A 12,500-nucleotide genomic window follows, 5' to 3' on the forward strand; every position below is an offset into this window, starting at 1 on the left:
ACAGCAGGCAGAATGCACTTGCTTGTGTTTATGAAGAGAACTTTTTTCTCATATAAATCTTTGTTCAAATGAAACACCTGAGATACTGCATCACTACCTGTCTGTGTGTGTGTGTCTGTGTGTGTGTCTGTGTGTGTGCGTGTGTGTGTGCGCGTGTGTGTCTGTGTGTGTCATGAGCGAGTTATAGCTGAGTAGACTTCAGCTCCTGTCTGCTGACACAGTGTGTGTGTGTTCTCAGGTGAAACCATGAGCAGCGTCACAGCTGGAACATAAATAACAACAAACATTCATCATCTGCAGAGAGAGAGAGAGAGACTCTAATGTTCATAACAGACGAGCTCGCTGCTGTCAGGCTCAGTGTCTGGGTTCTATAGTTTGAGTGACAGTTTGTACAAGTTCCACCTTAATACAGGTTTCCACTCAGTCACCAGCTAGTTTCTTTCTTTTGCTCTTAGTTAGTGAGTGAGTGAGTGAGTGAGTGAGTGAGTGAGTGAGTGAGTGAGTGAGTGAGTGAGTGAGTGAGTGAGTTAGTTAGTTAGTAAGTTAGTTAGTTAGTTAGTTAGTTAGTTAGTTAGTTAGTAAGTTAGTAAGTTAGTTAGTTAGAGTAATCTGTGTTTCCTTCAGTGTAATCTTCTACTTGTTGACTCATTCCTCTCCTTCCTGACAGTTTTGTTTGAATATGTGTGTGTAGTCCTGCTGACTCATCAGAGGATTCCTGAATGTTCCGCTCTGTTGCTTCTAGTCTTGACTCCTGGGTTTTGGCCACACACTCACGTTTAAGTGTGTGTGTGTGTGTGTGTGTGTGTGTGTGTGTGTGTCTGTTGTTGTTGTTTGTTGTGTGAATCATTTGTGGAGCTGTTATTCTTACCCAAACCTAACAGTGGGGTGGAGGTGGTGGATGTGTGTGTTGCCTTTATGGGAGGAGGCGTCTCTCCTTTCCTTCTGCTGCAGACTTTTGCAGTCCAGCTCACAGCAAAGGATCGTCTGCTATTTACTGCGGAGTGGTTATTGGAGTTGTTGTGGAGGCGAGTCATACTGTGAGGTCTAGGAGCCGGAGACAGACGCCTCTCTGTGGTCGCACCCACTGTCAGGACACCAGAGGTATTTCAGCTTCAGTTTTCCAGCATTTCTGTCCTCTCCTTTTGTCTGCGGTCCAACATTCCCGACGCGAGCCAGCACCCATATCCTGGCCTCTGGAGTATCCACATCTGATTGTGGGATATCAGGAAGAAAAGATGGGAGAGCAACAAACAGGAAAGGAAGAGTGTTTGAGAGGACATATCTGTGGTTAGGAGAGGAGATGAGGAGAGGAGAGGAGATGAGAGAGGAGATTGGGAAATTAAGATGACAAAGATGAACAATGGAGGCCAAGGGGAGCAGAAGACAAACAAGAGGAAGATGGGGATGAGGATTGAGGAAGGCCCGGGTGGGAAAGCTGAAGTCTGAAACGAGGCGGATGGTGAGCTCACATGCTGAGCAACGAGGAGCAAAGTGAGAGCAGATGAGTCGGTGATTTCAAACTATCACAGCAGGATAGAGACACTCAGGCTGTTTGAATTACTGCATAACACAGCACCACCACAAGGGAGAACCATTATACTGTGTTGATGTTCCTCTGAAGTAGTTCTACGCTGGACCCAAAGGTTCCGTTTGATCAATTTGATCCCCCTGGGGCTACAGGAGCCAGACTACCATCCAGCCTGGACTCACCATCGCCATCTGCCCTGGAAAAGCTCGCTCTAACTTTATGAGGAAAGGCTGGAAACACAGAAATGGAACATCTGCAATCAAACAATAGGCTGAGATCACCGGGGGAGTCAGAACCTACAGAACAAAGTGTAAGGAGCTGCAAGTTTACGCAAGAAAGAGAGAGACGGCGAGAAAGAGTGCGAGAGACCTGACTCCTGTAGGTCCCTGAGTGTTCCTGGGTAGTGGAGCTCTACATCTCCAGCCCTGATGGATCCATGTGGAGCAGCACAGCAGGTCTGACACTTAAGTGAGATCTCCTTTCATATTTTATCGGTGTCATTTCTGTCAAATCTGCCATTTTGGGAGGTTGAGCCTTTTGTTTTTTCTGTCCTATCATATCAAGAACATCCATTTTGCCCTTATTGGATAGTCGATAGGGCTGAGAGACAGAAAAGGTCAAAGGAGAGAGAGCTGATGAAGACGTATCACACACTCAGTCCCTGCACACACTGATCCTATAGCTCCTATAGATCAGACACACAGACAGGATGAATGCATTCACAGAGCCATTTGTTCCTTAATTGGCTCATCAGCAAAAACATTTCTCTTTGACTCGAGCGTAAAAACAACGGGGAGGAAAATTAATCATGTTGTGGCCTCCATTCAGCTCGTCCTATACACTGGAGTGTGTGTGTGAGAAGTGTTGGACCAGAGCCCGGCGTATGGGAGAGAGCAGGAGGGGGAGGTGGAGGTGAAGGGAGGAGAGGATGGGGCTGTGGGGAGAGAGGGGAAGGAAAATTGAGGGTATTCATGTCAGGGATTTGGAGTGGAGATGAAGGATGGAGGAAAGGGGCAGCGAGAGGAGAGGAGACGAGAGGAGAGGAGGGAGGATTAGGGCTATTGGCCAGAGGAGAGGAAAATTGGGAAAAATTATAGTGGTTTCGGTCACTGCACTTACTGTAAGATGGAGGAAGAGGAGGAGGAAAATATATAGGAATATAGGGAGGAGGAAGAGGGCAAAGCTGTGTAGGGAATTAAAGAGAGGAGGGTTGGAGCGGTGGTTTGCGGAAAGAGGGTGAAGGTGAAGAGGACGTATGAGCCACTGCTCACACATGGAGGAGGAAGATGGGGGGATTAGAGGAGAGGAGAGGAGAGGAGAGGAGAGGACAGTTCGGCCTGAGGGCTGAAGGAGACAAAAGAAGTCAAAGAGGACAAAGAGGTGCTGAGATGTGTTTATGAGCTTTGAGATTAAACGTTAGATGAAGATTATGAAACTAATTTGTTCCACGGCTGAGAGTTTGAACCCAGCGTCAATCAGTTTATCCACAGTTTAATAACAGTTTCTATACATTATATAAGAACAATGCTTCAATCAATAGATGAGATCAATCTAATAACTAATAACATTCAGTTTAATGAAGTAAAAGCATCAAAACCTGCAGGAAACAAGATCGAGTTTAATGATCCTACTTTTAGTCAATGACAAATAATCAAACAAACAAACAAAGTTCAGGCACATTTCCTCCTCCTCCTCCTCCTCCTCCTCCTTGTTGAGGTCAGAGGGATGCAGATAAACAAACACATTCACTTTAACGTCACACACTCGTCTTCAGTTTGACGACAGCAAAAAATATTTTCAGTTCAAGAGATCAGAAGAAAGCAGAGGATTGATTTTGACTCTGCGTTTAGTTTCCAGCCCAATAAATCACAACGCCTCACTTAATGACACTTTGGGACAAAGACGCGTCCCCTCTCCTCAGACGCCACAGTTTGTGCCAAAGCGGTGCGATTGATAGAGACGTCAAGATGGAGACAACAGTGTCGGCCAGAGGGGCCAGAGGCGTCACGGAGGAAATGATAGAGCGGCAGATGGAACAGGGACGATTGCCGAGGGGTGAGAGAGCAGACGAGATGGAGGCAGAGCTATTAGGATGAATGTAGACGTGAGGAGGAAGAAATGGAGTGGGAGGGCGTTTAGAAAGGTGACGGGGAGGAGGAGGAGGAGGAGGAGGAGGAGGAGGATGTTGGCATTCAGGTCGTCTGGACAGAAAGGGAGAGAGTGAAAAAGAGAAAGAGGAGAAAATTAAAAGCATAGGGGTGTTTGCCTGTGGGGGATCTGTGGCCACACAATTAAGAGGAGGAGGAGGAGGAAGATAGGGGCCCCAGGTCTGCGGGCAAGACAAGACTATCTGGCCTGAGGGGGAAACAATCCTCTTTTTGTTTGGAGAAGAAGACACAAGCACAATCCTCCTGAGAAAATAGGCCAGACAGATGGATGGACGGATAGATGGAGTGAGAGATAGAGGAGGGAGGGAGGGAGGGACAGAGACAGACAGGGAGGGGTCGGCCAAACTGGGAGACAAAGGCAAAGAGCGGCACCAAGAAGGATTATGGGAAGTCCAGGTGGATTAGAGGGCCAGCACAGGAGGAAGAGATAAAGGGAGAGAATGGAGGAAGACAAAGGAAAGACAACAGGGATGGACTGTTAGTGTAAGGAGAGAGTGAGAGTAAGACAGAGACAGAGAGAGAGTAAGACAGACCGAGAGAGAGAGAGAGAGATTCCCACAAAAACCCCACATTTTCCATTTAGTCAAAGTTTGGTTGCACTACAAAGCATGAACATGAGTCCCACACGTGTCTCATGTCTGCAGGATGAAACATCTCCTGTCCTTTGTCTCCATCCCTCCTGTTTCCCTGCGCTTACTAAAGATTAACGCCATTTAAAGCGGATAAAGTCACTCAAACCCCTATAAATCAAGTGGAGCGGAGGAGAAGTGGAACGTTACTAAATCAGGGGAGATTTAAAGCCATAACTCTGAACATTTGCCAAGCTGAGCTGTAAATAACCCCAGACGTCTTCATCAGCCCGAGGAAGAGAAACGCTGTGTCTCCCAGGTTGGTCCTGTCTCCTCTAGACGAGCAGAGGAGAAACAAACTGACTGTCAACGCCAAGAGGAGGAATCACAGATGTGCCTGCAGGGATCATCAGAGTCTGCACCGAGTCTGTACCAAGTCTGTACCACAGTCTGTACCAGAGTCTGTACCAGAGTCTGTACCAAGTCTGGACCGGAGTCTGTACCAGAGTCTGTTCCACAGTCTGTACCAGAGTCTGTACCAAGTCTGTACCACAGTCTGTACCACAGTCTGTACCACAGTCTGTACCAGAGTCTGTACCAAGTCTGTACCAGAGTCTGTACCAGAGTCTGTACCAAGTCTGTACCAGAGTCTGTACCAAGTCTGTACCAAGTCTGTACCAGAGTCTGTACCAAGTCTGTACCAAGTCTGTACCAGAGTCTGTACCAGAGTCTGTACCAAGTCTGTACCAGAGTCTGTACCAGAGTCTGTACCAAGTCTGTACCAGAGTCTGTACCAAGTCTGTACCAAGTCTGTACCAGAGTCTGTACCAGAGTCTGTACCAGAGTCTGTACCAAGTCTGGACCGGAGTCTGTACCAGAGTCTGGACCGGAGTCTGTACCAGAGTCTGTACCAGAGTACAGAGAATCTACATGGATTTGAAGGAATTCATTGGCGATTTCACAACATTGTAGGAGTTTCAAGTCATTTCCCTCCAAACTAGCTCCCTGACATTGTTTACTTTGGTACATTGGAGCATGTTGGAGATATTTGGCATTCATTTATGTTTTAAAAGTTTAATGATAGGTCCATAGTTTGCTCCATTGGCAGTAGAGGTACAGAACCCACACAGAGTGAGTCTGTTGGGTTGGGTTGAGTTCTCAGATGTTGTTCTTTGGCCTCTTTCAATGAAAACAAACAAAACAGTGATTGTTGTAAAGAGAAGAAGAAACCAAATCCAGCTTCCTTTAGATTCACCCCCCTTGTCCATGAGTACTGAAGGGACCGGCTGCACGTTGAGACAGACAGGTCTCAGACGTCTGTGGACCTGGTCTGGGTGGAGGTGCGTTCTTTCTCTCTGTGGCCCAGGAAGCCTCGGTCGAAAACGCTACAGGCCGTCTATCTTTCATCTGCTCTCAAATGGTTTCCACGCGGCAGTTAAACTTTGCTCTCAGGTTGAGGTATAAATCTCCTCTGCCCTGCCTTTGACTCTTACTTCATCTCTTTAAGGTGCTTTGCATGAAAGCGTTCACCAAACAGCACATAGATCATCCCAGTGTTATAAAGCTGACCTGCTGTGGAAATAAACTGTAAGAGCACAAAGAAAACAGAGGGATGATAAAGGGTTTGATCAATGGAGGGAGAGGGTGAGGAGGGGAGGATGAAAGAGGAGGGAAGCAGAAGAGAGAGAGTCAGAGATCCACCAGAGAAGCAAGCAAAGTGTTCTGTAAGCCAGTGAGGCACAAACAGCTGCTGTCACCGCACAGGAACACTCTGACAGAGCTTGGAAGGGAGTGAGAAGAAGCACAGAAACATGGACGGGTTACAGTAAAGGACCGTCAAATGAAGTAGTGATCATTTCATCAGTCTGTCTGTCTGCCTGCCTGTCTGTCTGTCTGTCTGTCTCTCTCTAATAACATTTAGCAGCAGTCTGGCTCTTAACCTTGTTGGTCTTGATTCTCTCTCAGGTTCAGATGTTTGTCTCCAGTTTCACTTTTTTTTGCTGCGTAGAGAAAAACTGCAAAGTGGAGAAATGAAGGAAAAGTGAGAGATGATATATATGATGAAATATATATCTATCTATACAGTATATATGATATATGATCCAGCCAGCTGACGGAGGCAAAGGGAAGCAAACAGGCAAACAAGACGTCTGCACTGTAGAGAGTGAGAGCAGAGAGAGTGAAGATGGAATAATGAAGGAGAGATTTATGAAGTAAGGATGAGGGAGTCAGCAGTGTGTGTGTGTGTGTACACGCTGCAGGCTACAGACTACCCACAGTCCTCTGTGCTCGGCTCTGATGGGCCTGCTGATTGTGTGTGTGTGTGTGTTTGCAGGTATGCGTGTGTGTGTGTGTTTCTATGTTGGATAAATGCGCTCTCAAGTCTGTCACTGTGTGTGTGTGTGTGTGTGTGTGTGTGATGAGATTAGGCTTCCAGCAGTGCGTTGGTTCCATGGAGGCCACCTGCAGCAGCAGGAATGACAGGAATGTGATACGCTTCATCATCTTCATCAACAACATCTCTGCCTCAGCATGGGAGAGGAGACGAGGGGAGGGGAGAGGAGGGGAAGGGAGAGGAGACGAGGAGAGGGGAGAGGAGGGGAAGGGAGAGGAGACGAGGAGAGGGGAGAGGAGGGGAAGGGAGAGGAGACGAGGAGAGAGGAGGGGAAGGGACAGGAGACGAGGAGAGAGGAGGGGAAGGGAGAGGAGACGAGGAGAGAGGAGGGGAAGGGAGAGGAGACGAGGAGAGGGGAGAGGAGGGGAAGGGAGAGGAGACGAGGAGAGGGGAGAGGAGGGGAAGGGAGAGGAGACGAGGAGAGAGGAGGGGAAGGGACAGGAGACGAGGAGAGAGGAGGGGAAGGGAGAGGAGACGAGGGGAGGGGAGAGGAGGGGAAGGGAGAGGAGAGGAGGAGAGGGGAGAGGAGGGGAAGGGAGAGGAGACGAGGAGAGGGGAGAGGAGGGGAAGGGAGAGGAGACGAGGAGAGTTGAGGGGAAGGGAGAGGAGACGAGGAGAGAGGAGGGGAAGGGAGACGAGACAAGGGAAGAGGAGACGAGGACAGAGGAGACATCTCTGCCTCAGAGTGGGAGAGGAGAGGAGGGAAGAGGAGACAAGATTAAACAAGGAGAGGAAACAAGGATAACAAAGATAGAAACATAGGAGAGGAGCAGAGATGAAACGAGGACACAACGTTCAGACTAAAGCCTTAATTCATAGTTGAGCATTGAGAGGTTAAACCTCTGTCCTCTCCCGTATTTATAGACGGAGAACAAAGGATCTCTTCTTCTTCTGCAGTTGTGATGGCAGGATACCAACATTCCCTGCTGTTATCTGTGAGAAAGGACAACAGAACCCTGGGATTCATGCAGATTTAAATAAACTGTGACAGCTGAAGTCTGATAACAACAAGAAGGAGCACAGCTGTCACTCACACAGAGAGAGAGAGAGAGAGAGAGAGAGAGGAGTCATGTTAGATCAGCCTGGTCTCCACCTGACCCCTCTCCTGTCCAGGTGTCTTATTGGCCCCGCCCACTATCAATCACACTCATGCACTTCATTCACAGGAGACATGTTTTACGTTGACAGCAGAGGTTTGTGCCAAGGCAGAGCGAGGGCTGAAGCTGGAGGAGGAGGAGGAGGTTTGATTTGTGAGCCTCTGATTTACTCTCATCTCCAAACAAACCAGTCAGCACCGCTCACAGGATGAGCACACTGAGCAGGAATGTGGGCGGGGCACGCAACCCCTGTGGCTCCGCCCTGTGGTCGACCTGTGAGAGTCTGAGGCCGGACAGATGACCGCTCTGTGTGAGGGACAAGAAGGGGCGGAGCTAAACAAAGAGGCGAGAATGCAGAGAGCCACGGAGATGGGCTGTGGTTGAGATGAAGAGAGTGTGTGTGTGTGTGTGTGCGCGCGGTGTGCGTGCGTGTGTGTGTGTGTGTGTGTGTGTGACAGCAGGTGTTGTTCTCCCGTGGCTCGGCTCACACACTGGGTCTGGTTATTAATGGATACAGATTCATTAGAAGGAGCCAGTCAGCCATGCTGCCAGCACCACCCATGCTATTAGTCACACAGTCAGACTGATGGATACACACACACACACACACACACACACAGTAGACAGCTGCAGACAGATTGCTGTGTACATGCAGGTATTGCAAACAAACACAAGCCTGTGCTCATCTTAATGACGTGTGCCTCTAACTTTACTTCTTTCTCTCTGCTTTCCTTCCTCTTCCTCTTCCTCTTCCTCTCCTTGTTCTTCCCATCCAGAGGACATCTTCATCCTACACGGGAAAGACAAGAAGAACCCTCTCATCTACGGCCTGTTCACCACATCCAGGTAAGACTGAAGCTGAGAGAGACACGCCGCTCAAATGATGATGATGATGATGATGAAGGTTTAGGTGTGGTTAAGTTCATCTGTACGCTCCCTCAAATCCTGACACGCTGTAAAAGGCAAGCATGGCTTTAAAAGACCGTGTGTGTCTGTGTCATCCTGTGTGTGTGTGTGTGTGCTGCGTGGTGTCACTGTGCGACGCCATATGCTTCTTCTTGTGTTGCTCATTCGCATGGCTGCACTCGTGTCCCCTCTGTGGGACTCACAGAGCGTCCAGAGCATCCCGTCACTGTGACTCGTGAATGAAACACTGAAGCTTCATTCAAGACGCTGAGACGGAGGAGGACCAGTCGTCATGTCAACACTCAGAGCTCTGTGACACTCGGCTGTAAAGCAGTGTGTGTGTCTGTGTGTGTGCCTGTGCCTGTGTGTGTGCCTGTGTGCCTGTGTGCCTGTGTGTGTGCCTGTGTGCCTGTGCGTGTGCCTGGGCCTGTGTGTGTGTGCCTGTGTGTGTGTGTGTGTGTAAATAGTTTCAGATTTCAGTTTGTGTTTATAGAAACCAAACATGCAGCACAACAAACATAATGAAAGCAGGACAGCATGGGGGAATGTGAAGTGTGTCGCACGCTCGACCGCAGAGATCTGGGTCTGCTGGGCTCCTGGGGATACAGGAGGACACAGCTGGACACAGCTGGACACAGCTGGACACAGCTGGACACAGGCACAGGGCTCAGGTGCTCCTCCTGTACCGGTCGGTCAGGGCGGCAGGATCTCAGGGGGGTTTGTGTTTCCAGACCATAAACCAGGTGAAAGAAGAAGAAACACATGGAAACAGAAACAGAAAGACAGATAAACACTCTGACGCACAACAGAACAGAACTTCATTAAAATACAGAACAGACACACAAAGCTGACAGGCCCCGTGTGTGTGTGTGTGTGTGTGTGTGTGTGTGTGTGTGCCAGACAGGAACACACACACACAGATCATGAAAAGTGAAACTAAAGTGAGAGAAAGCCAGGGTGAGTGTGTGAGTGTGTGTGAACCCTCCACAGACCCACAGTGAGGACGTGATGTCGTTTGAAGGAAGTGAAACGGAGGAGGAATCGCTCAGAGGCTTAAGACTTCCTGGAGTTCTGACTGAATGTAGGTCAATGTGACAGAGCTGTGATTCAGCTGAACTGTAAATTACCTCTAAGTGATAAAGGAGCAGGGGAGGAGGAGGAAGAGGAGGAGGAAGGTGCGACGGGGAGAGAATCTGACCTCCCTGCTGTCAGTGAGCTCCGTTCCCTCACAGCCAGGATCAATCACATCTCTGGATGAACGTCTCTACTTCCACTCACAGACTGTTACAGTCGTACATTTAAGGAACTTCCAAAACATAATGTTAAAATAATGTATAATAGTTTTCAGTGGCGCCGTGTTTCTGTCATGTAGAGGCTCTGAACCCCAGAGCTCCTGAAAACACATTCTTAGCAGAAATTGCCCGCCGTCTTTCATTTCCTGCCGTGTTTCCTGACGTCGGCGTGCCTTCTGGGTTGTGAGGCTCCACGGTAGCAGCGGCGGTGCGGCCGCTCTTGGCACAGAGGAGCGGGTAGTCGTGCCCTGTGGTAATGGAAGGGAGAGACAGAGAGCCAGGGAGGGGTCGCAACCACACACACACACACACACACACACACACACACACACACACACAGAGCCTGTCCCCCGTGATGAAGTGAACGTTGGCAGTTTGTTTACACTTTGCTGTTGTGTTTGTTCATTTCACACAACGCCTGAGGAAGAAAACTTCAACACAACAAAACAATGCGTCGAAATGTTGTTGTCACATTGTTTGATCGTTACCTCCACCAAGAGTTAGATCAGCAGGGTCTGGATCAGCAGGGTCTGGATCAGCAGGGTCTGGATCAGCAGGGTCCATGCAGCCAGCAGCATCATGTAGCTTAGACTGAAGATCAAACCTCATCCATCACTGAGCCTCCATCAGCCCTGTAGATGTGCTGAGGATGCCGGCCCCAGCGTGTCCTCTCTATGTGCTCTGCTTCTACACTGCTGTGGCGTCAGCAGAGCGTTGAGCTGGCACAGAGCCGATGACTCACAGCTCCACATATAACTTTATTATTTACTGCTCAGAGACGATCTGCCGCATCGCCCAAATGATCCAGGATGATTCATGCTGGTGTTTGGAAAGAAGCAGGAGGAGTTCATCCTGTCTGTCTGTCTGTCTGTCTGTCTGTCTGTCTGTCTGCACGGCTCTCATCTTAATCCCAATTCTCTCTCTCCCTCTCTCTCTCTTACTCTCTCTGCCTCTGTCTCCCTCTCTCACTCTCACTCTCACTCTCACTCTCCCCCCTCTCTCTCTCACTCTCTCTCACTCTCTCTGCCTCTCTCTCTGTCTCTCTCTCTGTCTCTCTCTCACTCTCTCTCACTCTCTGTCTCTCTCTCTCTCTGTCTCTCTCTCACTCTCTCTCACTCTCTGTCTCTCTCTCACTCTCTCTCACTCTCACTCTCACTCTCTCTCTGTCCCTCTCTCTCCCACCTCAGTGATATTCTGAATGGTTCAGCGGTGTGTGTGTACCGTATGGAGGATGTGGTTCGGGTCTTCAAAGGGAACTTCCTGCACAAGGAGGGGCCTCAGTATAAGTGGGCGGAGTTCACAGGCAAGGTGCCGTACCCCCGACCAGGAACTGTGAGTGAACACACAAACTGTTCTTCTGAATTCATGATCACTCTTTACCATCTAAAATGTAAATCACTTAAGTGGACCTCCAGGTTCCCTGAAATAAAGACCACACCCCTTTAGCAGAGCATCAAGCACCTCTAACCCAGATATAGACACACACAGCCTGCATGAACAGATTCTTATTCTCTCTCTCTCTCTCTCTTTCTCTCTCTCTCTCTCTCTCCCTCCCTCTCTCTCTTGCTCTCTCTGTCTTTCCCCCTCTCTTTCTCTCTCTCTCCTCTCTCCCTCCTCCTCTTCCCCAGTGTCCCAGCAGCACTTATGGAAGTTACAGTTCTACCAGAGAGTATCCCGATGATGTCATCTTCTTCAGCAGGACTCACCCTCTGCTGCAGGTCTGAGTGACATGTTAGTGTGAATGAGATGTTTAGAAGTGGACTTGTTTATTTTCCATTTCACTCGTGAGGAGGAAATGAAGTAAGCGTCCGGTCCCGTTGTGACAGACATCAGTTCATCAACACTGAGAAGTAGTTTTTGTATTGTTTCAGGAGAATGTGCTGCCTCTGGGAGAGCGCCCCCTCCTGGTCAGAGTGGGCGCCCACTACAAGTTCAGCAAACTGCTGGTGGACCGAGTGGAGGCTGTGGATGGAACCTATGACGTTCTGTTCATTGGCACAGGTAGAGTTTGCTTCAGTTTGTCCTCACTGCCATTAAAGTGCAGATTTCTGTGACCCCTGACCTCTCGTCCTGTCCTCCAGACTCAGGCCTGGTGCTGAAGGCCGTCCACCTGCCCCGCGAGCACGCACAGAGCCAGGAGGTCACTCTGGAGCAGCTGCAGGTCTTCCAGGTACAGCAGAGTGAAGCCTCTCTCTCTCTCTCTCTCTCTCTCTCTCTCTGTGTCTACCCCCTCTCTATCCCTCCCTCACTCACTCTCTCTCTCTTCCTCACTCTCTCTCTCTCTTCCTCACTCTCTCTCCCTCCCTCTCTCTCCCTCTCACTCACTCTCTCTCTCTTTCTGTCACTCTGTCACTCTCGCTCCCTCTCTCTCTGTCTCTCACTCTCACTCTCTCCCTCCATCATTCTCTCTCTCCCTCCCTCTCTCTGTCACTCTGTCACTCTCTCTCTCTCCCTCTTTTGCCTCTCTGTGTCACTCTCTCACTCTCTGTCTCTCCCTCCCTCTCTCTGTCACACTCTCACTCTCTCTCTCCCTCCCTCTCTCTCT

At 49.3% G+C, this 12,500-nt stretch overlaps 1 protein-coding gene across 2 annotated transcripts in view; it reads left to right on the forward strand.

The window, feature by feature from the left end:
- Positions 1–12,500, forward strand: part of sema3h (sema domain, immunoglobulin domain (Ig), short basic domain, secreted, (semaphorin) 3H) — a 43,665-nt gene that overhangs the window by 24,928 nt on the left and 6,237 nt on the right. For both annotated transcript variants that reach the window (XM_076137391.1, XM_076137390.1), the window contains exons 9-13: positions 8,534–8,603; positions 11,143–11,287; positions 11,584–11,673; positions 11,827–11,956; positions 12,037–12,125. In XM_076137391.1, the coding sequence (XP_075993506.1) occupies positions 8,534–8,603; positions 11,143–11,287; positions 11,584–11,673; positions 11,827–11,956; positions 12,037–12,125 (524 nt within the window). The remainder of the gene's footprint in view (positions 1–8,533; positions 8,604–11,142; positions 11,288–11,583; positions 11,674–11,826; positions 11,957–12,036; positions 12,126–12,500) is intronic.

Source organism: Genypterus blacodes, unplaced genomic scaffold, assembly GCF_046128005.1.
Source record: "Genypterus blacodes isolate CSIRO-AG114 ecotype Tasmania unplaced genomic scaffold, CSIRO-AGI_Gbla_v1 ptg000309l_1, whole genome shotgun sequence".
NCBI lineage: Eukaryota > Metazoa > Chordata > Actinopteri > Ophidiiformes > Ophidiidae > Genypterus > Genypterus blacodes.